This window comes from Erythrolamprus reginae, chromosome 6, assembly GCF_031021105.1.
Source record: "Erythrolamprus reginae isolate rEryReg1 chromosome 6, rEryReg1.hap1, whole genome shotgun sequence".
Taxonomy (NCBI): domain Eukaryota; kingdom Metazoa; phylum Chordata; class Lepidosauria; order Squamata; family Dipsadidae; genus Erythrolamprus; species Erythrolamprus reginae.
Genome location: NC_091955.1, coordinates 70,743,326 through 70,770,202, shown reverse-complemented (window position 1 = coordinate 70,770,202; position 26,877 = coordinate 70,743,326). Strand labels below are relative to the sequence as shown.

General features: G+C 40.2%; 1 protein-coding gene across 1 annotated transcript in view; it reads left to right on the top strand.

The window, feature by feature from the left end:
* The first annotated feature begins 6,625 nt into the window (after window positions 1-6,625).
* The window catches only part of ISX (intestine specific homeobox), a 36,175-nt gene continuing 15,923 nt past the window's right edge, over window positions 6,626-26,877 (top strand). The window contains exons 1-2 of the mRNA XM_070754832.1: window positions 6,626-6,669; window positions 7,267-7,488. Coding sequence (XP_070610933.1) covers window positions 7,308-7,488 — 181 coding nt within the window. The 5' untranslated portion in view covers window positions 6,626-6,669; window positions 7,267-7,307. The remainder of the gene's footprint in view (window positions 6,670-7,266; window positions 7,489-26,877) is intronic.

Genomic DNA, 26,877 nt, shown 5'->3' with positions numbered 1-26,877 from the left:
TCTCTTCTTTTTCTCCAGGTTTATTTTTTTTATATGGTACTTCAAGGGTCAATGACATAGGGGTAACTAGCCTGGTCTTTATTTTGCATATCCAATAATGATTTTCCTATCTCTGAGATCTAAGACTAATAAGAGCAGGGCATCTGCAACATAGTTAATCATCATCATAATTTAAAAAACATAATACTTGGGGAAATTTCTGCAATTCATTATTTTCAAGTAGAACAACGAGAAAGTAAAACTCAAGGAATAATTCAGAAAAGGTATGTCATCAAAGAAAACTTGCTCGTCTTTAGAAAATTTGATTAAATTTAGTATGCTTGTCATTCATCAAAGCCTGTGCTTCTGAAAAAAAAAGTATCTGTCTGTTTTCCTTTCTTCAAAGAATAGCCACCCATTCAATTCCTATAATTCACAAAGCATTTAAAAAAAACAAACCACCCTCTGGATACCACTCAACTTGTAAATAGCAAAAATATTTCACGCTAAAGAGAAGAATTGCAGTGCTTTCTTCCTGCATTTATTTTAAGCTGAGAAAACAGCTAGCTTCTTGGATTTGATGGAAATGCAGGACTTGGCCATTTCTCCTATAAACTGATAAGCAACCAAGCCTAGCTTTCTTAACGATGGATTGTCAATTTTTTTTATAATCTGTGAATCATAAAGTGAATGACTTTTCCCTTTTCAGTGCCAATGAACAGCAACTGGGAAAGTGTTATAAAGTATTTCCTTCTTTTTATTAAATATAAATCATTGGGCATCCTCCAGATACATTCTCTTCAACTTCTATACAAATCTGCTATTGCCAAAAATTCTGGAAGTCTAACAAACTTTGAGTCTTCAGAGAGGGGTGGCATACAAGTCTAAATAATAATAATAATAATAATAATAATAATAATAATAATAATAATAATAAATAATAATAATAAATAATAAATAATAATAATAATCTCCGGGACCGCCTTCTGCCGCACGAATCCCAGCAACCAGTTAGGTCCCACAGAGTTGGCCTTCTCCGGGTCCCGTCCCCAGGACCCAGGGGAAGAGCCTTCTCTGTGGCGGCCCCGGCCCTCTGGAACCAACTCCCCCCAGAGATTAGAATTGCCCCCACCCTCCTTGCCTTTCGTAAGCTCTGCCATCAGGCATGGGGGGACTGAGATATTCTTTCCCCCTAGGCCTCTACATGGTATGTTTGTATGTATGTATGTTTGGTTTTATAAATAAGGGTTTTTAGTTGTTTTAGTATTGGATTGTTACATGCTGTTTTTATCACTGTTGTTAGCCGTGCTGAGTCCACGGAGAGGGGCAGCATACAAATCCAATAAGTAAGTAAGTAAGTAAGTAAGTAAGTAAGTAAGTAAGTAAGTAAGTAAGTAAATAAGCAAGCAAGCAAACAAGCAAGCAAACAAACAAACAAACAAATAAATATTATATATAAATAAATAAATACTAAGGAGAGATGTGATACTTTTCTTTTATAATGTGGAAGGAAATATTGAATAACAGAGTTGGAAGCTCTTCTAGTCCAAACCCCTGCTTGGGCAGGAGACCCTACACTACTTCAGACAAATGGTTATCCACCATCTTCTTTAAAACTTCCAGTGCTGGAGCATTCACAACTTCTGGAGGCAACCCATTCCACTGATCAATTGTTCTGTCAGGAATTTTCTCCTTAGCTCTAATTGCTTCTCTCCTTGAGTAGTTTCCACGCATTGCTTCTTATCCTACCCTCAGGTGCTTTGGAGAATAGCCTGACTCTCTCTTCTTTGTGGCAACTCCTGAGATAATGGAACACTGCTATCATGTCTCCCCTAGTCCTTCTTTACATTAAACTAGACATACCCAGTTCCTGCAACTGTTCTTCATATGTTTTAGCCTCCAGTCTCCTAATCATCTTCTTTGCTCTTCTCTGCTCTTCTCTGCTCTTCTCTTCTCTAGAGTCTCAACATCTTTTTTTACATTGTGGCAACCAAAATTGGATACAGTTTTTCAAGTCTGTTATTACCAAGGCATTATAAAATTTTATTTACACTTCACATGATCTTGATTCTATCCTTCTGTTATATACAGATGACTTCTTCTTAGAATAAAGAACAGAAAGGATTGTAATGATCCTGTAATTAGTTGCAAGATGAATTCAACTACCTGAAGCAACAATAGGCCTCCCTTTGCTAGAGATTTTAAAGTAAAAACTGGATGGCCATTGGTCAGAGCTGCTGTGAATTATGCATTACAGATCCCATTTATGAGATCTCTAAGAGATGGCTTCTAAGGTTACTTCCAATTCTAATAGAATCAGAAATGCACGACCGGCGGCTTAAACCGCTGGCTGAAATTGCCCCCGGAGCAGGGGGACGCTGCTGGCAGCTCTGCGGAGCTCCGAACTTCCGGGTTCCTTGGAACCTGGAAGTTCGGCTTTTGGCAGCGCGCCAGGGTGGCGCGCCACCTGCTGGTCACAGGGGGAGGTCCTAGATCACCCTATTTAAGGGCAATCCGAATAGGACCTCCTGCTTGGTTCCTTGACTTCTGGAAGCGAACACCCGCCCACCCTTCGCTATTAACAGTGTGTCCTAAGGAGGTCGCCTCGGGGCCGAATAGGAATTTTTTGCGGCCTCCCCTTTAGAGGCGGTCGTTTTTTCGCCTATTCCACACTGACAGTACTGACTGGATTGGTTAGAGGGTGCGGCGCACTTAGCTGTCAGTATAGGCCTCCCTTTGGTCACTGGGGTTGGCAGGTTAGGGGCGGAAATGGGCAATTAGAAGCGACTGCACATGTTCCTTTGGGCATCCTTTAAAGGGTGTATGTACCGCCTCTCTCCAGGAACTAGAGGTTGGAACAACTTCGGGGATTGGAGAGAGGATGTCCATGGGAATCACCGGATCCAATTTCCCACAGGGATTGGAGGATGAACTCCTCCCACTAGATGAAAGGGCGTGGCTTGGATCCAAGTGAAGGTGGCTACCTTCACCTGGTTCAGCAAGGAGTTTTTGCCCAATGTTGCCAAGGAAGTTTCTGGTAGGAATTTCCGCCCCATTAGTTTTGGCCTCTGCAGGTCCTTAGTTATGTTTGAATTTAAATATTTAAATTTACGTATTCAAATTTATTTTAATTTATGTTAATTTAATAACATGAGCCTTATTTAATCCACAATATGTCTCAGCGTCTTTACTCCGCTTCCGGGGCAATATAACATCTGGAGGATCTTAAAGATCATCTAATCCAACCTCCTGACTAATGCAGTGATTATATTGTCCCTAACACATGGTCATCCAGCTTTTATTTAAACATGCTCAGCACAAGGAAGTCCACCTCTGGAAGCAGATTTTTCCATGGCTGAAAGACACTAACTATTAGGGATTTTTTTTCCCTATGTCTAAATGAGATCTGTTGCCTTGTAATTTCTTGTCTTGTCTTCTGGAGCAGTTCTACTCTGTCACGTTGAACATTTCATTAGCAAATCTAACCCATGTTGCAATTTAGCTCAGACATTGTCTTGTGAACTAAGATTGCAGTACAGTCACTTTAAGTTACCTATAATTAAGGATGAGTTACTTTTGCCTCCCAAAGGAATGTGATAAAAGCAGCATAGTACAAATCAAAAGAAGCATTGATACAGATAAACAAAGGACACCAGGCTACATGCTTATTATCCGTGGCCTTGTGTTAGAGGTCAAGAATCATAAAAACACTGAAGAGTAAATGTGTACTACAAATGTGAGTAAATCTAGATTATAAATCTTGCAGAGTAGGGGGAGGAAAATCTCAGCCATCCCAAAAGTTTCTTTTTTCCCAGGAAAGGTATGGTTGAAGAAAGAGGGCTTTGCATATGATAATTTGCACATTTAGAAGGTGATTTAAAAGTAATTATTAGAGTTCAGATTTAAACATAATATATCTCGACATATGCCTTTTCAGTCAGTTGGAATGGGACAGCTTGCCACAGCCAACTCGCTGTAGCCAACTCACCACAGCCAACTCAGTGCAGGACAACTCGCAATCAGAAAACTTGCCATGTGTTCTGTCTGGGTCACTCCGGAAGCTATAACCAACCCAAAAAGATAAGCCAGACACACCGTAAAATTCAAATACAGTTTTATAATGTTCAAGGAAAACGAAGCTAACAGAAAATGTCCTTACAAAGCAGGAAAACACTGGAACTCCAAATATATACATGAAGGTAATTGTCCATGCATCAATATAGGATTCTTGCTGCCAAGACGAGGCTGTAGATAACAGACATACACCTCCCACGGTTCTTCAAGACTGCTGGGCCACAAGCCAGGAACAGAGAGGCTGAGAAACAATGCAGGTTACAGGAACTCCAAACTGATAACACTCCACATGGCTGCAATAGCTTGCCTGCCTTATAAACCTCCTGGTCCATCTAGTCTGCCCTTATACTATTTCCTGTATTTTATCTTACAATGGATATATGTTTATCCCAGGCATGTTTAAATTCAGTTACTGTGGATTTATCTACCACATCTGCTGGAAGTTTGTTCCAAGGATCTACTACTCTTTCCGTAAAATAATATTTTCTCACGTTGCTTTTGATCTTTCCCCCAACTAACTTCAGATTGTGTCCCCTTGTTCTTGTGTTCACTTTCCTACTAAAAACACTTCCCTCCTGAACCTTATTTAACCCTTTAACATATTTAAATGTTTCGATCATGTCCCCCCTTTTCCTTCTGTCCTCTAGACTATACAAATTGAGTTCATTAAGTCTTTCCTGATACGTTTTATGCTTAAGACCTTCCACCATTCTTGTAGCCTGTCTTTGGACCCATTCAATTTTGTCAATATCTTTTTGTAGGTGAGGTCTCCAGAACTGAACACAGTACTCCAAATGTGGTCTCACCAGCGCTCTATATAAGGGGATCACAATCTCCCTCTTCCTGCTTGTTATACCTCTAGCTATGCAGCCAAGCATCCTACTTGCTTTCCTTACTGCCTGACTGCACTGTGACACTAAATTCTTGTTTCAAGTGCTATATAATCAATTATGCACTCTGGAGTGTGGATGGTTAATCTTCCTTTATCTGTTTTTGCTTTCAGCTGAGAGTGGTCTCACTCTTTAAGAAGAACTATAATGTTCTTCTTAAAGAGTGAGCAAGACATCTATTATCACTCGCGGTATGTAGCCAAAGAGTTTCTTACTCTTGTTTATTTTTTTAAAACATCAAAAAGTTGTCCTATGTGCTGACTAAGATGGTGGGAGGTTTTTCTTCTTTTCTAAAGAGGGGAAACATCACCTGCCTGATATAAAAGAAGTAGCAACCTATTCCTCTTTGAACGTTGAATACTCACGGCCAGGGGTGCGCTGCTGCCCGGACGAGGGGAAACGCAGTGGGGTAGGGAAAATGGAGCTCCACCCCAGAGCACCCAATTTGCACTGAAAGATGTTGAAAGAAAATGCAGGGTGTCCTGCATAAGCCACGGCCACAGTGTGGTAGTAAAAATGTTGGTAGCCCTTCATTGCTCCCAGCATACACTGCTTTTTATTTGCCTTTGTCCTTGTTCAGGAAATACAATCCCTTATCATTTACAGCAAGGATCTTCAAACTTGGCAACTTTAAGATTTGTGGACTTCAACTCCAAGAATTCTCCAGCCAGCTATGCTGGCTGGAGAATTCTGGGAGTTGAAGTCCATAAGTCTTAAAGTTGCCAAGTTTGAAGGCCTCTGATTTACAGCATGAGAGCTTACTATTGGTAAGCATAAAGCTTTCCTCCTCAAATTAAAAAAGTAACTATCCTCTTTCTCTCCTCTTTTCTTAACCACTCACCACTTGCAATAACTTTGTAAGGGATCAATTCTTCTTTAGCCCCAGGATGACCAACACAATTCTATTTACCTCCCAGCAAGAGTCCCAAAAGTACTTTTTAAAGGGACAATTGAAAAAGCATCTTTAGGACAACCATGACCTGGAAGGCTGAAAATCTCCACAGACTCTCAACAAGAGTTTTGATAAGGACTACATAGTAAAGACAGTCTTAGACTTGGGAGGTATGTAGGATTTCAGGGTTCAGGAGGGAACACGTGGCAAAGCACATTTCTATTTCCAAAAAAACCCCCAAACCCCTCAGTGTTTGGCATTTCCACATAGAATTGTGCAAGTCTTTTTCTTTTAGTTTTTACAGTCCTGAGATAGAAAGTTTCCAGCTAAATATTGCTGAACAATAATTCACAGAATCTATGGGAAATCACCCATTGGAAAGGCTAAGAAGTTAAACCAAGGTTAAACTCAGCACATGGCAGCTTCTTTTGATCCAGGGAACTGACAAGTGTAAGATTACATTGTCTGATTGCAATCTTGTGCATATCTATCTATAAATAAAGTCCACTGATTGGGAGCAGTTTGGAGTAAACATACAAAGCATTTTACAACATTCTGTTATACTTGGATAATAATATGTTTATTTCTTTTCTTGCTCAATAACTTCATAGTACTTTGAAAAAGCCAGCCGACTTTCATGTTAAAGGGTGTGTTTTATTGTCTTCTGGTTGCACAGTAATTTCAGCCTGAGCTTTACAATGAATCACATGATGGAATATCAATTCACCAGCAGTCGGTTAATTGGGCAAACAAGAAATTGCCTGTTAGTACAATCACAGGCTAAAGCAGTGAGTAGCAGCAAAGGAAAGGGAGTTAGAAAGGGAACCTTTGAAGGTAAGGAAAAAATTCTGGAGAATTTCCACTTAAAAAAAAAGTTTATAAAATATATATCCTTAACTAAATTTAAAGTAAGAAGAGCATTTAAAAGGAATAGGATTACTCAAATTCTTTCTAATGGACCTCTAACATTATGATTATCTGTTGGGATATTTCCTAACCAGATCTGTTCTTTTTGGGGAAAAGCAAGATTTTTTCCCCCTTCAGTTGTCCTTGATTTTATTATGGTTGCCATCCATCTCTCCTAATATTTTAGAAAGAATAGTTTTTTTAAAAAAAAACTAGAAGTATCTCCAAAGAAAGACACTTCTAGTGGGATTAAGATGAGAAAATGAATGTATGAAGATCCTTAAAGCTTTTTAAACTATAAAAAGGAGGTACATTCTAGTATAGGTGATGCCGTACACTTATTTCAATTCAGAATAATATTATTGCTCATGAATTAAGATTTCTAAATTTTGTGGAGAATTTCCAAGAGGGAAATGGACATTTTTTTCTTTTTGGTTGGCCTTTTGAATGCAAGAATAGAACTCAGGAAGGACAGATAATCAACTTCTACTTGCCTTTTCCTTACATAAAATGAACCACCAAAAGAATATGACATATGCCAAGAATATTTTGTTTACCATTGTGGAATGAAGATGAGCTGCTCCAAGGAATGTGACAAGAAGGAGAAGCCTATTTTGTCTTTTTCTATAGAAGCAATCTTAAAAACCCCATCTACTGAAGCTTGCCTCCACGATACGTTGACCTGCAATAGCCAACCTGAAGTAGCTCAAAAGTTCAGTTCTAAGCCACTTTTGAACAGGTATAAAGGTATGAAATTTGTTCTAGTTTATGAAAGTTATGAACATTCTTATCCCTTTGCGTGATTTTCAAAATTTATTTTAAAAAACATTTGAAGTGTGTTGAATTCATACTTCAGCATAATTGTTAATGTTCTTATGGCTTCTATGGAAATTTTGATCATGTACATTAAGAATATGATATATAACATTTAAAATTAAAGTTTACTTTCAAGATAACAAAATAGTATCATAAATTTGCACATTTGCTTTCCTAGTTTTCTTTTTCTTGTACATTTTAATAGTAGATATATTATACACTTAATAAGAACACTTACGGCATGTATGCATTCATTAAGTGTTGTTTTCATCCAGGTTGTGTTTGTGTGTGTGTGCTTTAAAGTAGGGCAAAAATTCAAAGCTCTGTGTGTGTCTTTTTTATTTTTAAAGACAATTTTTCTAGACTGGATTTGAAAAAATTGTTTAAGAATATTTTTTTTAACAAATGATATGTCCTAATATCACACCCAGAGCTTTAAGCTTATTGGTTTGTTGCCTTATAAATGGGAGAGAAAATCCCTAAGGAGCATCTAGTAGGTTTGGGGAAGAAATGTTACTAAATTAATATTAATGGGGGGAAATAATCAATTACTGTATACAGATTCTGATCAGGACAAAGGACATAGCCTGAAAAGTCCATGTTTTTCATTAAGTAATATGGAAACCAAAATGAAGCAGCTACCTAGCAGATAATACAAAAATTAATATAAAAATACAGATATATTAAAATACTTAATTACTAAATACTTAACACCTAAATTACAGATATATTAAAATACTTTTTCAATAGATGGCTGTCCAGCTTTTTTTAATGTCCACCACCTTTCCAGACAATTGGTTCCATGGTTATATTCTTCTTGAAGTTTAAGTTCATTCTTCCTACCTTTTGGGACAATTGAGAATATTGACATTCTTCAACTGATATCTCTCTAGGAATTTCAAGAGTGCTATCATGAACTTCCCCATCGCTATTCTGAGCAAAGCATGCTTAGTTTCCACATGATTAAACATGGAGTAGAAAACAGGAGGGGATGAAGTCTGACAGTGTATCTTCTCATTATGGGCTGGTTTAAAATCTGAAAGTTTAAACCACTTTATGCCATGTGGAAATTGCACAAGTGTTGGTCTATTGATGAGCCCATAGCTAAGAGGCACATACAGAGAAGCAGTTGCAATGCACATGCTTTAAGAGACGATGTATAAACGTTGTAGCAACTACTAAAATGGACAGAATATACTAATCCCCAGATCTGAAGTAGTACTTGAATCTGCTGTGCTAGTTCATGTGCACAAAGCATTAGTCTACACTGCTGGTTAAACAAGCTATGAAATGCCAATTTTATTATGAAAGTAAACCTGAGTCCTCAAACTCCCAATTGCTATTTAAAAGCTTGCACTGTTAAGGCAACATTGTGAATTACCTTTGTGCAAAAATGTGCTTTGTTTACAGATACAGGTGGGAATGGAAAACAGACAAAAATCTCTTTCTCAGCAAATGCATTATGTGGTCGTGATAATTCCGCATTCCAATATTTTAGAAAGATGTCTATTGGAATAGTCCATTTCAAGCCCATTTTAAAATCTCTTCAAACATTTTGAAAATGAAATGAATTTTAAAATGTTTTTTCCCTGTTATTTAAATTACATTTAATATTTAAATTTTCCCTGTTATTTAAATCTCTGCCATCAGGCATGGGGGAACTGAGACATCTCCCCTGGGCCTATACAGTTTATACATGGTATGTTTGTGTGTATGCTTGCTTTTAATAATGGGGTTTTTAGTGTTGCTACATTGTCTTTGTTATTGTTGTGAGCCGCCGGAGTCTACGGAGAGGGGCGGCATACAAATCAAATCAATCAATCAATCAATCAATCAAGAATGAATGAATGAATGAATGAATGAATGAATGAATGAATGAATGAATGAATGGCTGCAATAGCTCCTTCCTCCAACAACCCCTCCTCATATGCTTTGAAATTGTTTAATGTAATTAGACTCTAAAAGTGGAAGAAATGTGTGAAATGCGAACCATCTTGTTTTCCCTAAGGTGGAGTACTGCGATCCTTCCAGATATGTAGATTTCAGTACCCAGAATTATCAGCAATGGCTGGGGATTGTCTTGATTGAATTGCAATTATTCAATTAATTTTATATTCTTCATGCATGTATCATATTTTCTAAACAAAAACCAAAAATGCTAATAGTATTTAATGATGATTAACATCCATTGTCATAGGTATTTGAAGAGTCCTAACTTAGTCAACCATTTCGTTTCTCAAAGTAGCCTTCTTGGTGCTAACAAGATGACACTAGGAATATGCCCCCTTCCCAGTTTTTATTCTTTTACAACTGGTATATAGATACATGCTTTCTCAAGCTCGGACAGGTAATTGAGAATCCAAGGCTTATATCCCTGGATAGGCCTATCCTCCATGAATTTATCAAACTTCCTTTTTCAAACTATCTGAGCTCTTGATTACCACCTTTTCTCATGGGTAATGAATTCCAAAGGTTAATTACATACTTTGTTAAGAATTACTTGTTTTTACCTGTTCTAAATCTCTTTCCTGTCAGCTTCATTGGATAACTTCATTGGTCCAGGAGAGATAAAAAGGTATTCCTGTAAAATCTCCATGTTATGAAGGGTTTTGTCTCCCAAATTTTCGAGACTTTTCTCATAAGGCAGTAATCCTCCGATGATAGGTAGGTAGGTAGGTAGGTAGGTAGGTAGAGAGAGAGAGAGAGAGAGAGAAAAATCAGCCTTACTCCTTTAGACAAATAATGCTCCTTAATTACAGCTGATGTGATCTACAAATTTACCTGCTTCCTCACAAAACACATTTTCCTTTTTGCCTTTAGTTTTGTAAGCTCCCACTGCAAGTTAGGGTGAGCCTTTAAAAATTGCAGTACATGACAAAGCCAACTGGGTGACTTTGAGCCAAAATCTCTCTCTCTCTCTCTCTCTCTCTCTCTCTCTCTCTCTCTCTGTTGGTGTGGAGAAAAATAGGAAGTAGAGGTAAGTAGGGGTAAGTAGATGTAGCTGGGTGAGATAAAAATGAAAACATTTTCAGGTAACATGACTTTTGGCAATGTGATATTCTAAAGAACAGATGGGAAAGCCAACAGAATAAGTACAAGCATTTTAGGTGTCAACTGTTACTCGGTAATGCATTTTAATGATAGCATAAAATAGTCACTGAAGAAGGCTATTCTGGAACTACTTTAATCCAAAACCTCTTTGATCTTATTAGATTGAGTAGCATAACTGGAATAAGTAACCATGCACATATATTATATTCCAGTAGATGAAAGCAGTTTTTTCCAAGCGTCCTTTGTGCAACAAAGGCTCTACTTTTTGTGGTTGAAATTCTGCCATTAAATTTCATTAGCACCATCTCAGTATGTTTTGGGAAATAAGATGGCTATCTGAAATTTAGATTAAAGCAGAGTATCTTTGATCTTTGGGCCATAATATAAAATACTTTATATTTCTCTACAAAAAGAAAAAGAAAAAAAGATGCTCAAATCAAGGTTAACTCATAATAACTACATAGATGTGTAGTTTTGTGATAGCAGTAACTAATGTAGTGCCTTTCAATGCTTTAAAAAAAAAAACATCTACTAGAACCCCAGTAGTTCCCTATACAGTTATGGAACTGATTCAATTTTCTTCATTTTTTAAAATCAGGCAAGCAAGATCAGTTAGGTGCTGCATTAGCTATAGGCATCAAACAATGCTAAATGTCTCCTTTGAGTCAAATTCAACTCTACTTCCATGAAGCTTTCCTGTCAACATCAATAAAGTATTTGCCATTGACTTTCTCTAGATATTTTTTTCAACTTCCCAGTTTAATAATATAACTCTGGATTTTACCTTAGCTGGGCAAATCAGTCAGGGTTGGCTAGGTTCTAGCCTTCATATTTTATAACTAATATATGAAGTTTTAGATGATAATTTATGAACTATCAGAACAAAGTTCTCTTCAACAATAATTTGAATTCTTCTGCTAGAAGCTTCACATCTATATTACTGTGAAATATGCATTTCGTTGCAGTTTTTGCAAGCTCGCTATCACATTAGAAGACATGCTTGTCATTCATATTATTACTCAGCCCTTTAGAAAAAATTCAATGTACATTTTAAAATTGGAATATGTATAACAGCCTTTACATTTGCAGAAGAGACGGAGTAACGACACGGACACAAGAGCTGGATTTAAAACTGGGTCATTTTTATTAAAATAAATTTGCATAATTTATTTAATTAAATTAGCATAATTAACATAACTAACTATGACCCAAACAATGGACCTGCAGGGTCAAACAATTGCTTCCAGGGCGGAAAATGACGTAGAATAAACTTCCGGGGCAACTCAATGGGCGTAGCTCCATGCTAGTCCAGGTGAGGGACCCCTCCCTCACCTGAGACCCTGCCATCCCCCTAACAGGGGAATTAAATGTGCAAGCCCCAAAGACAGGTTCCCCCCAACTGCTCAGGTCGTCAAAACCACAAGCTTGGAGAGAACCTGTCAATCATCCCCAAAGATGCCCAACAGAGAACACGCAGTTGCTAAACCACCACCCAATTCCCCCCCCTAACCTGCCTACCCAAATGACCAAAGGTAAGCCAATTAGCCTAACAAGTGCAAGCACCCCCTAACTGCTTATCCTTCTCCACAGTGTGGAATAGGCGAAAAAACGGCCCGGCTAAAAGGCCAGACCGCCAAAAATTCCTATTCGGCCCCCTAGGGCGATCCATAATAGCACACTGAAAAATAGGGAGGGCGGGCGGGTGTCTGCTTGCGATGATGTCCGGGCGAAAAGGCTGAGCCCGGGCCTGCACACCCTTTTATAGGGCTGGCAGGCCCCGCCCGGACACGTCATTGATCAGGCCATTCTGGCCTGATCATCGGCCGAAGTCTCGTGATCTCGGCTACGCCATGTGTCCCTGTGTTTGCCCGAGCCCTCCTGCAAAAGGCACCGGCGGGTAAGTCCGCCGGCGCTATTTTATGAATGTATACCTTACTTCTCTATCTTAAAAGGTCTACTATTATTCTTTACTGAATTACTGGATTTTGCATCCAGCTATCACTCTTTAATCTTTGTTTGAAATAATTTTGCCTAAAGTGAATTCAACTATATTACTTATATTTTCCCCTCTGCATCTCACTGCATATGTAGATGCTGAAGCCGTTTGAACTGAACCTTGAAGCCATTTCTCAATCGATTATTAACATTCCCCTCAGTCTGCGTCAAGCTAAAATGTCACCATTACTGGAAGTCAAATGCTACATTTACCAAAGAAAATGTCATTCTGCCCCCAAAGCCCTTTTCTCAACACCATCTTCCCACTCCTAACGTCTCGTTTTTTTACCTATTCTTCTTTCCCTAAGAGAGATTATTTTACTAAACTTAATTTCATATTTGTTTTTTGTTAGAAGGAAGTAACTAAAAATGTTGAAGAGATTGGCATCTTTATAATGTGAGAAAAATTGGGGGATCATATGGAATAAATTAGAGAGTCTTTGCATTTCTACAGTCACTTTAATTTATTAGAATTGCCATTTTAATAGATCTTTTGTGCATATGTGGCAAGCAGAAATTTAGGAGCCAAGCATTTAAATGCACAGAAATACTGGATTTACCAGAAGGCTAATTTCTCCTAGGAAATTAGTTTTAAAATGAGCATCTTGTTAGATTCACTAAGAATCAATGGAAGCAGAGCAGGTTTGTTCTCTTCTGTCTTTTTATAGTGTAGTGTTAGGGGGGGTGTAATACACTTAACATCAGAGACTGCAAGTGTCATAATTACCAGCTTTCCTCAGACGAGGGCTATGGTTTGCTTTGTGAATTGGGTAGTTCAGACCTTCACATTGGGGCAAGCGGTGAAATTTACTTACCTCCCTTACCAGTTTAGAAGTGCATATTTTGCGTGCACCAATATCATGCATGTTTTTTCACCCTCTGTGCATGCATAGAAGGCTTTGTGCAAGCGAAGAGGTTTTTTAAAAAGAAAATGGTGATATCCGGGTAGGTGGATGGAACCTCATGATGCTATTGCTACTGCTTTTTTGAACCACCTGTGGCTACCGCTCTTGGTATACCCAGGGGTGGGCTTCTAGCCGGAACACTAAATGGGGTCGCCGTGGTGGCTTGTAAGTGCTAGCAGGGCCAGTGCAATTTTGCTTCTGCACCTGTGGAATAGCGAAATCACGCATGGAGTCACAGGTGTACCCGTGTTTTGGCGAGTATTTTTTCCTTCTGTAAATACAGGTGCACCTGTGTCTCTGTGTGTGATTTTGCTACCTCCACAGGTGCAGAAGCAAAATTGTGCTGGTCCTGCTAGTACTCACGAGCCGTGGCGGGGAACCCAATTTAGCGTTCCGGCTAGCAGCCCAGCCCTGGGTATGCCCGAATTGGGCCAAACCAGTAGCATTTCACCCCTGCATTGTGGTCAAAATCACAGGCTTGACTGCATGATGAGAAAATGTATTCACCCTCAGTTGTTGCTTTGAATGGCAAGAAAATCGTTGTTTGGTTGATGTTGTGGTTAGCTCTGGCCCAGCTCCTGCCCCAAGGACTGTGGATGTGGGGGAGACATCCACATGCTGCAGGCCTGTTTTGCCCCTGGTGGAATCTGCTGATGAAGGCTCCTCTGACCAAGAAGAGGAGGAGGAGAGTGTGGCAGACAGCTCAGAAGGAGATCAAATATCTAGCTCCTCCTTGGATTCAGAACAAGAGTTAATGATACAGCCACGCATGTGGAGAGCGATGCATAGGCAACAACAACTGAGAGATTATTATCAAAGAAAATGAGGCCACCTGTGGTTGAGTGGGGCTGTGGTGATTAGTGAGGCTGCTATAAATAGCAGCCTGTGGGTTTGGCCATTGTGGAGGATTATCTGATCGTTGTGTTTCATGCCTGCTTTGCTGACTTTGATCTTTGTGTGCTGATTTTCCCCCGCTTTGAAACTAAACCGGAGCAAAGTGTGTTTCACTTTGTGAAAGAAGAAGGACTGTGAATTGCCTCACAGCTGCAAGCTAAGTATCTCAGAACTGATAAGGGACTTGTACAAATTACCAGTTTGTTTGGAGACGAGTGCTCTTTGCTATACAAAAAGAGTGCTTCATTTATTTGAATTTTTGGTATAAAGAACATTGTTTTGAATTTTCAAACGTGTGTGTGTCTGAAATTGTATCTGTGCATTTTTGGGAGGATTCTACCAGAGAGCTCGACAGAACAGTTGATAATAAATCCATAATGAAAAATGTTCATTCTGACACCAACTCTTTATCTTAATTTGATTCTTTACTAAATTCAGAATGCTCTCATGCTCCTAGGGCAGTGATGGTGAACCTATGGCACAGGTGCCACAGGTGGCACACAGAGCCATATCTGCTGGCACAGGAGCTGTTGCCCATGCTCAGCTCCAATATGCATGTGTGTGCTGGGCAGCTGATTTTTGGCTTGCACAGAGGCTCTGGTAGGGCGCTTTTGGCTTCCAGAGAACCTCCGGAGGAATGGGAAAGGGTCATTTTATCCTCCCCCAGCTCCAGTGATGCCTTTGGAGCCTGGGGAGGGCAGAACACAAGAATACTGGGCCCACCAGAAGTGGGAAACAGACTATTTCCTGCCTCCAGAGGGCCTCCAGGCGGGGGAAGCTGTTTTCACCCTCCCCAGGCATTGACTTGTGGGTGTGGGCACTCATGCATGAATGATAGTGCATGCCCATGCTCTTTCAGCACCCGAGGAAAAAACGGTTCACCATCACTGTCCTAGGGAAAGCTATAGATGAAAACATTTTGCCTTACCATTGCAAATTATTAGAATTAATTGTCCTAATTGCCATGGTGTGCAAATGGACAGTGAAAGTAGGACAGGCCCATTTTTCTCTTAGCTCTAGTTTTTAAAATGAGAACTAAGTAAACACATATGTTTTATCCTGAACAACTGACCCAGAAGAGAGGTAGAATGAAAAATGTGTTACTTTGCTCTGACATTTGTCTTCGCTGCATGAATAATGACACTTTCAGATTACATGGATTATTAAAACTAACTGAAATAATCAGTAATGGTTGTCAAAAAGAAAAGAAAAGTTCCATTAGCCAACCAAATGAAATGTCATTCTGTTTAATTATTATTACATGTGTTTCCTTTCCTTATTTCATTGCCAGACCACAAATCTCAAAAGGTCACATGCTTGGCTTGCATTCAGTTGTATTTGGATGCTTACAAGTTTTTAATCACCTAAAAAGAGTCATATTTCAAGCATGGCTATTTCTTGGCTAACGTTTTTACAAAATTCTTACCACCTTTTTTTTTAGTACACCTTTTCCACCCTTGTTTTTTTCTTTTAGAAAGTTCCCTCTCTTCATGAAATTTAGGTCTAGTGAATTATTCTTCCCATAGAAAATTAACAGGGACCATGGAGGTCTTCTAGTCCAACTATCTGCTTAAGCAGAAGACCCTATCCCATTCCAAAAAAAGGGCTGTCCAATCTCTTTTTAAAAACCTCTAGTGATGGAGCATCCACAATTTCTGGAGGATATTTCTGTGGATTTACCAACCAGAAGACGTGGTTGGTAAATCCACAGGAACTGAATTTAAACATGCCTGGGATAAACATAGATCCATTGTAAGATAAAATACAGGAAATAGTATAAGGGCAGACTAGATGGATCATGAGGTCTTTTTCTGCCGTCAATCTTCTATGTTTCTATGTTTCTATGATAGCCATTCCACTGATTATTTTTTCTTACTGTCAAGAAATTTCTAGTTGTAAGTTGCTTCCTTCCTTGATTAGTTTCTGTTCTGCCGGGCTCTCTGATAGGAGCCTCCCGAAAATTCAAGGATACAAATTTCAGACACACACACATTTGAAAATTCAAAACAATGTTCTTTATCACAAAAGTCAAAATAAACTAAGCACTCTTTTTGTATTGCAAAGAGCACTCTTCCCAAAACAACCAGGTAGTCTGTACAATTTCCATTAAGCAGTCAGTAAGTACTTAGCCAGCAGCTGTGGAGAAACTTCACACCCCTTCTTCTTCCAATGAAGGGAGACACACACACACACGCTGCTCTGCTTTGGTTTCAAAGGCGTGAAAAAGCAACAAAGTCCAGCACACATGATTCCTGACGAAACTGCAACAGATATTCTTCCACAATGGCCAAACCCACATGCTGCTATTTATAGCAGCAGCTCTAATTACTGGAGCCCCACCCAAACACCGGTGGCCTCCCTTATTTCCTGTAATATGTTCTCTTCTACGCATGATTCTGCGCTTGCGTGGGTTCAAAATGTCATCATCTAAAGCTATAGAAGATAAGGAAGATTGACTGCCTTTGCTGTGTGCCAAGCCCCCCTCTGCCGAGTCACTCCCACCTTCTTCAAGGAAACTAAACTCTGATCTGATTCTGTCCGCAATAACACAGGCCTGTGACATGTTGAATTTCCCCCTGCATCCACCTCCCCATTTCCTGGGGTAGGAGCTGGGCCAGAGCCAACCACAACAGTTTCCATCCATTTCTTTTTGTTCCGCTTTCAGGTTCTTTGGAGAATAATCTGGCCCCATCTGCTTTGTGACAGGCCCAAGGATACTGAAACACTGCTATCATATCACCCCTAGTTCTTCTTTTCATTAAACTAGACATACCCAGTTCCTGCAACTGTTCTTCATATATACTGCTCAAAAAATAAAGGGAACACTTAAACAATACAATATAACTCCAAGTAAATCAAACTGTCCACTTAGGAAGCAACACTGATTGACAATCAATTTCACATGCTGTTGTGCAGATTCAACTTTGTACCGAACAAAATATTCAATGAGAATATTTCATTCATTCAGATCTGGGATGTGTTATTTGAGTGTTCCCTTTATTTTTTTTGAGCAGTATATTTTAGCCTCCAGTCTCCTAATCATCTTTGTTGCTCTTCTCGGCACTCTATATAGAGCCTCGACATTTTAAAAAATATTGTGACAATCAAAACTAGAACCAATATTCCAACTGTGGTCTTACCAAGGCATTATAAAGCAGTACTAACACTTCTTGGGTACCCTATGTACACACCTAATGGTGAGTTAGTGGGTTTATTATTATTCCCCAGCGATTCACTTTCAGCCAAAAGCAGGGCAATGTTAGTCCATAGAGCAATGACCAGTGAGTTCACAAGGCACTTGAAAGTTTCCCAAACAAGATAAATCTATTAGGCAAAATTAAATCCACAATATAAGAAGGTGCACGAGGCTAGCCAAGTCCAGAATTCAAAGGCACAATCGGAAGTGAAAGCACAAAGTCAATCCAGTCATGAGTAATCAAGGTGACCTTCATTGCTCCCGCCTTTTCTCTGCCCTATATGTCCTTGGATCAGGTACAGAAGTCAGTTCCTCCTCCTCATTACTAACCAACTGCAACTGAATGCTTTCCCAACCTGAAAGCTGTCTTGCTGCAGCTTTACTTCAGCCAAATCACCCTCAGCTGGCTGCTTGGAGCGATTGACAAACTTCCCTACTGAAGTGCCTGGGACTGGCTCATCTTTCTTTCTTTCTTTCTTTCTTTCTTTCTTTCTTTCTTTCTTTCTTTCTTTCTTTATTATTTATTTATTTATTTATTTATTTATTTATTTTATTCTATTTATTTATTTATTTATTTATTCCAATACACAATGAGGGTTTTAGTGGGTATACACATAGTAAAATGCATAATGAAGGTTATAGAGGAGATAGTCATAGTAAAATATATCTAAGAAAGAATAGAAGAGAAGATATAGGAATCAAACATATCAATGAAAGACTAGAAGAAAAGATATAGGAATAAAAGAAAGGTATAGGAGATATAGGAGAGCAATAGGACAGGGGATGGAAGGCACTCTAGTGCACTTGTACTCGTCCCTTACTGACCTCTTAGGAATCTGGATAGGTCAACCGTGGATAATCTAAGGGTACAGTGTTGGGGGTTTGGGGATGACATCTGGAGAGGCATCTGGGGAAGCATCTGGAGGGAGTCATCATTCCCTAATTGCCCCCAGAGATGCCCCAGTGGCTCAATGCCTTTCCCAATCCATAGATTGACTAGAATATCTGGAATTGGCAGCAAAGGCAACAAGGCAGGGCTAAGGTTACAGCTGAGGCAGGCCAGGGGACTGTTGTCTCAGTTGAACTCCTGGTCATTTGGCTTTGTCCTCTGCTCAGGAATGGACCATTCAAGCCTGATTCTCTCCTCCCCAGGCAGAAGTATTCTTGTTCCTTTCAGGTTTTGGCTGCCTTTTTTTCTTGATTCTTCTTGGCTGATGATTTTACAAAATTCTTATCACCATTTTTCTTTCCATTAGAATATGTGTATGAGGTATCATGCAGAATTCAAATCAGAGGGAGAATGGTAGTGGATCTTCTCTCTTACTTATTCTTTAATTAAATGAAATTCTGGAAGTAAAAGAATTTGTTTCATCTTCTTCTCTCCCCCTGCCCTGCCATAGAATGCTTCTAGCAGGGACATTTGAACACATCATATCATTTCCAGAAAAAAATGTGGGGTTTTTTTCATTGCACAGTCAATAACATTTTTATTTTTTCAGGAAAAATTGCTTTAAAAAAGAAACAAGGGAGAAAAGGCTGTCAAACCATTGTGCATTGCTTGTAAAATAAAAATAAAAGTAGTAGAGAAAAAAAGGGGGTTCTGCCCTTCTCTCATCCTATCCCACTCAATCTGAACATCAGCAGACATTTTCTGCATCATCTTTGCTAAAAGCACATACCCATTGTGGAAGGGCCTTTGCTGAAAGGTATAGACCAAGTCCCAAACAGCTAGAGCAGGTTTTGATGGATTGAATGGATTGATTTCAACAATCGAGTTATCGAAGCATGGAACTCATTACCGGACTCAATTGTGTCAACCCCTAACCCAATGTACCCTCTAATTTTTTTTCAGTGTGGGCGGAAAAGTATAGTGTCTGAGCGACAGTCCCTTTGGGACTGGGCGGCATAGAATAATAAATAAATAAATAAACAAATAAATACATAAATACATAAATAAATAAATAAATAAATAAATAAATAAATAAGAAAAAAATTCCTTTTATTAAAAGAAATTAATAATTTAAAAAAACCAAAATCCATTACTATTAAAACTAAATCAACCAGCAAAACCAAAAACATAACTACAGTATTAATAAAAACAGGTGACGGCTGGGTTTTTTTTCTCTCTTATTATTTAAGTGCTTTTACCATATGCTTTAAATCAAGGCACTTCTCTCTCTGTTTCTCTCTCCTGTCATTCTCTGCCTCAATCATTTTCTCATTTCTCTTTTCTCCCCTTTTTTCTATCATTTCTCTCTATCTCTTCCTTCCACTCTTCTCTCTCTCTCTTGCTTTCTCTCTCTCTCTCTCACTCTCTTCCTTCCTCTCTCATCTCTCTCTTTCTTTCTTTCTTTCTTTCTTTCTCTTTCTCTCTCTTTCTCCCTCTTGGTCTCTTTCTTTTTCTCACTTTCTCCCTCTCTTGCTTTCTCTCTCTCTCTCACTCTTTCTTGTTTTCTTTCTCACACTCTTTCTCTCTCGTTCTCTCTCTTGCTATCTCTTTCTCTCCCCCCTTTCTCTCTCTCTCTCTTTCTCACTTTCTCTCTATCTTGCTGTCTGTTGCTCTCACTCACTCTGGTTCTCTCTCCGTTCTTCTCAGCGGAGGCTGGTAATATTCAATGTCGGGGGGGCGCGCGGTTGCGCGCGCTCCCTATCTCCATACCAGGCCACTCGGAACATTCAAAATAAGAAAAGCCTTCGCCGGCAGGCGTTCTCTCAGCAGAGGCCGGCGAAGGTGATATTCAATGTCGGGGGCGCACGCGCGGTTGCGCACGCTCCCTATCTCCATACCAGGCCACTCGGAACATTCAAAATAAGAAAAGCCTTCACTGGCGAAAGTTTTTCTTATTTTGAATGTTCCGAGTGGCCTGGTATGGAGATAGGGAGCGTGCGCAACCTGCCCCGCCTCTCCTGCAACCCCCTTGCTGAGAGCCCGGGATGAAAGTGCTCTCAGAAAAGGGACTGAGACGGGCAGGGCGTGCGTTCCGGGTGCGGAGGAGCCGCGCCCAAAGGTAGGAGGCGGCAGCAGAGCAGAGGGGGCGGATCGGGCGGGAGGCCGTGACGAAAGGCCGAGGGGGCCGGAAGCAACATGGGGAGGCAGGGGCGACTGCGGCTCCCTTCCCTTCTGCTGCCGGCGCCTCCCCCCCCCCCCCCCGCGGGACTGCGCACCCATGGAAAATGGGGACTGCGCACCCATGGAAAAGGGCGCGTGACACGGTATTTTGGGGTGCGCGTGCGCTCACGTGCGCAGCCTACAGGGAACGGTGCCCTAACCCCCGACACTTCTCCCTTAGACTCTCCATGGTTGACCTCTCCAGGTTCCTAAGAGGCCAGTAAGGGGCGAACATAAGTGCACTGGTGTGCCTTTCGCCCCCTGTCCAATTGTCTTTCCTTTCTTTCACCTATCTTATATATTCTCTTCCTTTCATATATCCTCTCCTCTAAGTTCACTTTCACCCTCTTTTATATTATCACATGTCTATTTTCTTCCTATGTATTTATGCATTGGACAAATGAATAAATAAAAAAATAAAAATGAATGTCAGGCATGGTGGATCAATAATCTGATACGAGGATCTCTTTTTATAAGTCTGCCAAAAGAAGTTATTTTGAGGATTGTTGAGTTCCTAGGGTTATAGGAGCTGTTTCATCATAAGTTAAGAATATAACCAGATAGTTCCTTTCTTATGTCAGCCCTGACACCATTTTGGGAGCATCTTCAAGATTGCCACAGCAAGGCTAGGTGGAGCTGTGGAATGTGAGGGTGGAGGTAGAGATAACTGGGGTGATGTGTAGACATGATAGCCTCAGACTTTTGACTGCTTTGGGGTGGTTACTTGGGACCCTGATATTTTAATCTGATGGTGGCTAATCGTATTTTGGGGGGACATAAGAACATAAGAAGAGCCATGCTGAATCGGACCAAAGCCCATCGAAACCAGCATTTTGTGTCACACAGTGGCCCACCAATTGCACATGGGGATTTTGAGCAGAGAGGGCGAGACCCTCACTTTCCCTTGACCTCCCCCCACCAACAAATGGGAGCCAAACCTGGCTGCCTCAACCAACATAGAGGTGGCACTTGGACATCCATTTCAATAACCACCATTACACTTGGCATCCATGAATCTGTCTAATCCTGCCTTGAAGCTATCCAGGCTGTCACGACCTCATCTGGAAGTAAATTCCATAAACCAACGACCCTCTGGGTGAAGCAATATTTCCCTTTATTTGTCCTCATTTTCTTACCTATGAGCTTTAGGGCGTGCCCCCTTGTCCTACTATTTTGTGATAGAGAAAAGATTTTTTCTCTATCCAACTTTTCTATCCCATGCCTGATTTTATACACTTCAATCAAGTCACCCCTTAAATGATGTCTTTGAAGGCTAAAGAGACCAAGGCATTGCAACCTGGTTTCATAAGGGAGGTGCTCCATTTCCTTGATCATTCTTGTTGCCCTTTTTTGCATCTTTTCCAGTTCCATTATATCCTTCTTGAGGTATAGTGACCAGAACTGTACACAGTACTCCAAATGTGGTCTCACCATCAATTTGTACAGAGGTAATACAAAACTTGCTGACCTATTTTCGATTCTCTTCCTAATTATGCCAAGCATGGAATTTGTTTTTTTTTTTACTGCTGCTGCACCCTGGGTTGACATCTTCTTTGAGTTGTCCACCAAAACCCCAAGATCCCTTTCAGAAAGCTTGGTCCATCTCCCATAGCTTAATTTCAGATCTCTACTTATTACATCATCATTATCCTTCTTAGTTTAAGAATTGGGTGCATGCTATTTGTATGTTGTTCTAATAGCTTCTAAAAGAGCAGAACCTAGGAAGTTAACGGTAGTGATAAAACTCATTGAGAGAGCAAGAAGCCTATTTGAGGTGAAGTAATTAAAAAACAACAACTCCTGATCAATGTGTTGGGTTCAATATGTATAAAAAAGAACAGATAACTTCAGACAGCTTATCAATGCTCTGCTATAGAAAACAGATAAGAAATTCAACTATCTCTACTAGTTCAGAAAGACTATTCTTCTAAATCATGAGAGCCCTGTGGAATCATAACAAAAATTCAGTTTTTCCATCCATGTTAATTTTACTGTGTTGTGTAATAGTTCCCCAAATTCCTGGTATCTGTAGCTACTACAAGATCATATGCTGCAACGACCTGCCTGTCAGCGACTACTTCAGCTTCAACCACAACAACACAAGAGCACATAACAGATTTAAACTTAATATTAACCGCTCCAAACTTGACTGTAAAAAATATGACTTCAGTAACCGAGTTGTCGAAGCGTGGAACTCATTACCGGACTCCATAGTGTCATCCCCAAACCCCCAACACTTTACCCTTAGATTATCTACGGTTGACCTATCCAGATTCCTAAGAGATCAGTAAGGGGCGAGTACAAGTGCCTTCCGTCCCCTGTCCTATTACTCTCCTATATCTCCTATATCTCTTCTTCTATTCTTTCATTGATATATTCTATTCCTATATATATATGTATGTGTATGTATGTATGTATATGTGTATATGTATATGTATATATATATGTATATATATATACAGGTTCAAGTCCCAGTGGGTATGGCTAGCTGATGAGGCCAAAATAAGGCCGAAATAGATCTATCCTAGTCTCCCTTAATTTTCTTTTCTTTTTTTTAATCAAATATTTATTTATTATACTACAAATTCAGCTTAAACATGTGACACATACAGATAGAATTGTCGGCTATCAATAAAATTAACTGCCTTGGAAATGGCCCTGGGTTGGGCCGAGAGGCAAAAAAGGAGCTGTGATGTTCCTTCAATATACCAGGGTGATTCGACACAAAATGTAACCCTTCCCTGGTACAGAGCTGAAGGGATTGGATACTGTAGCCTAGAGGATAATTCTCTGCCTTACAAGGCAAAGGTTGCAGGTTCAAGTCCCAGTGGGTATGGCTAGCTGATGAGGCCAAAATAAGGCCGAAATAGATCTATCCTAGTCTCCCTTAATTTTCAAATTCAGCTTAAACATGTGACATGTATGTATATATATATATATATATATATATATATATATATATATATATATGTGTGTGTGTGTGTGTGTGTGTGTGTGTGTATGTATATATGTGTGTATATATATATATATATATATATATATATATATATATATATATATATATATTCTATTCCTATATCTTCTTTTCTATTATTTCTTAGATATATTTTACTATGAGTATCTCCTCTATAACCTTCATCATGTAGTTTGCTATGTGTATATTGATATATACTCACTAAAACCCTCATTGTGTATTGGACAAAATAAATAAATAAAAATAAATACACACAATGCACAAACAAATATAAGTTTGCTCTCACCTAAAAATTGTTGTTAATCGCTGCCTTCATAAGAAAGGGCTAACTTTGAATTTAATTTCACTTTGAATTTAATGTAACTATCCATTTCAATGGACTAACACTGTATATCCCCTAGAGATCCCTACTCACTTCTGGCAATTGACACTATTGGCAATTGACACTATTGGTTGGTTGGTTGGTTTATAATATGGCGTACAGTGTCATGGAAAGCTACATATGCTAGACACAAAACGCAGTCCTGACATCCTAGAATGCTAGTTCATTCTATTCAGCCATTTATCCTTGGTGCACTGTGGGGCGCAAACTGGCTTTGCACTAGTTACTGTAACTTGTGGCACTTAGTTTTCTGGCTCTTCTGGAGTCCTTCACCAGTCTCACCTTACATTCCTTGAATCCAGCTTCCGCTCTCTGCACACAATAATGTAACTAGGTTTTCCCCACCAAATGTACCCATTTATCTACTTGCAATATTGCAGGCTTTCTAACTTCTGGATAGGCAGGAGCTAGGAAATGAATGAGGGGAACTCATTCCGTGTCATGGAGCCAGCCTCGAACAATCCGAGTGCAGACTATTTCTGGCTGGCAGTTCCAGTATCATTATCACATCCCTTTGGCAATTGACGTCATACCTGACATGCAAATTTCTAGCTTTGCCGATCAAAAGATTTAATAAACTTTAATGTCTGCTTTCTCCCTCGATAAGACGGTGTGGCTGTGGGTTCTGCCTCCCAAGGACACTTCCATTTGTTCATCCATCACTCTGAGGGGGGGGAACTTTTGACCCCTTCAGAGAGGGTTTGCAGCTCAATCCACAGCTGACTTTGGAATATCTTCTTTTGGCTGTGGCGAGGGGGGCATTAGCCCAGGTTCGCCTGCTGCACCAGTTGCGGCCCTATTTGAATAAGGAGTCTCTACTCACAGTCACTCATGCCCTTATCACCTCGAGGTTCAATTACTGCCATGCTGTCTACATGGCGCTATCTTTGAAGAGTGCTCGGAAACTTCAAATCCTGCAAAATGCAGCCCATGCTTGGGAGGCCCGCTTGAGTTTTCACTGGCAGAACACTGGCAGGCTAGTTATTTGCTGTTTCCAGGGTGGCCCCACAGACCTAAGCACCCCATGGGCCAGATCTGACCCCCAGGCCTTGGGTTTGTGTTTGACACTCCTGGTATACACAATAATAGATATACTGGCAATATAATATATGAAGTAGAATTCTAAACCCCAGAAATCTAGATATCTGAGAAATATGCTTAGGACACTGTACAACTGGGATAATAACAATAGTAGCAGGTGTGGAACCTGGAACTGGAACCTACAAGAAGCAAACCCTACAGGCAGCTAATGCACAAAGGTTAACTAAGTTATTTTCAGCCATGTTGCTGTAATCTCTCCAGAACTGAATAAAGCTTCTCTATATCAGTTACCATCAAATCTTTGCTTGCAATGCATTCAATCTCTTTTTGGACTCCTACATTATTTTCTTCCATGCTTCATTTGCTTTCATTACACTGGCAGCTCAGCAAGGAACCTCTCAAAACACAGTTAACGTTGAATATATTTTTCATGAGAGGGATCTCTCTCTCTCTCTCTCTCTCACACACACACACACACACACACACACACACCACTCCCATTTTTATCATTCACTTTTGTTGTAAGATCTTTTTTTTTTAATTACTCAGGTTATTTTCAAAGTGTGTAAAGCTTTCCTGTTTTTCACGCCAGAGGTTTTTCTCCTACTCGTCATTGCAGCCCTCCGCTTCAGTAATTAAGTGTCTGTGATTGGTGCCTAGGTGAAGGCAGCTTTTGTCTGAAAGGCTTTGGTCTAAAAGAAATTAAAGGGAGCCTTTAAACATTCCAGCATCCTGCTGCTCCATTTCTACAGTATCCCGATAGATATCAGCAGGAAGCTAAATGCGATGCTTCGGTGGCAGAAGGCTCTAGCCTGAGCCATTTGTATGCATCCAATTAGAACCATTCTCCCAGATAAACTAATTATTTTAATAAGGGGTGAGAGGATGCTCTGATAAAAATCAGTACGGTACCGTATTCTCAATTGCAAGTCTCTTCATAATCAAATAAATAGACTCTTCAGTTTGTCTGAGAAACCATATGTCCTCTTTTTGTTCTTTTTCTAATAAACAAGCTATCCTACGTTTGCCTTGGACGGGAAATGAACACTAGGACACCAAGCTGGGTAAAATGGGTCACTTTATTAAATATTAACAGAAAGACCTGCAGGGGTCGCTGAATGGGGCGGAGTTTCCTGAACACAACATACTTGGGCAACTCAAAATGGGCGTTACTCCATGCCTGGTCAGGGTGAGGCATGCCCCGCCTACTCCCGACCCGAAAGCCACGGCCAGCATGTGGGAGGACTCGCCTTGCATGACCTGGAACCTGAAATTACGTAGGTGAGCCCCAAGGGCACCCCCTTCACACCTCTCTGTCCGTGGAGGAAGCTTGAGTTGTGCAATGGGGGTGCCAATCATCTTACAAAAGATGCCCAAAGGAGAACACGCAGTTGCTACTGATGCCCTTTCCGCCCCGTTTCTGCCATATAGTGACCAAAAATATAAATATCCAATTGTTGAATCAGAACCTATTTACATAAAGATACACCCCGTAACCACAAATCCTTACCCTCGTCCAGGATGGAGAAGGTGAAAAAACAATCCGTAGCAAATGCCATAAGACTGCAAAAATTCCTACTCGGCCCCAAGCCAGGCGACCTATAAAACATCCTGGATTGAGCGGAGGGTGGGTGGGTGTCCGTTTGGTGGCGAGCTCGGGGGCAAGAGAAGCTGGGGGGCAAGCAAGCCCTGATAAAGGGCACACGCCCCGCCCCTCGGCTTTCCCAGAATGCCCGAGCGGCCACTGATTGCTCTGGGGCATTCCCGCACTAT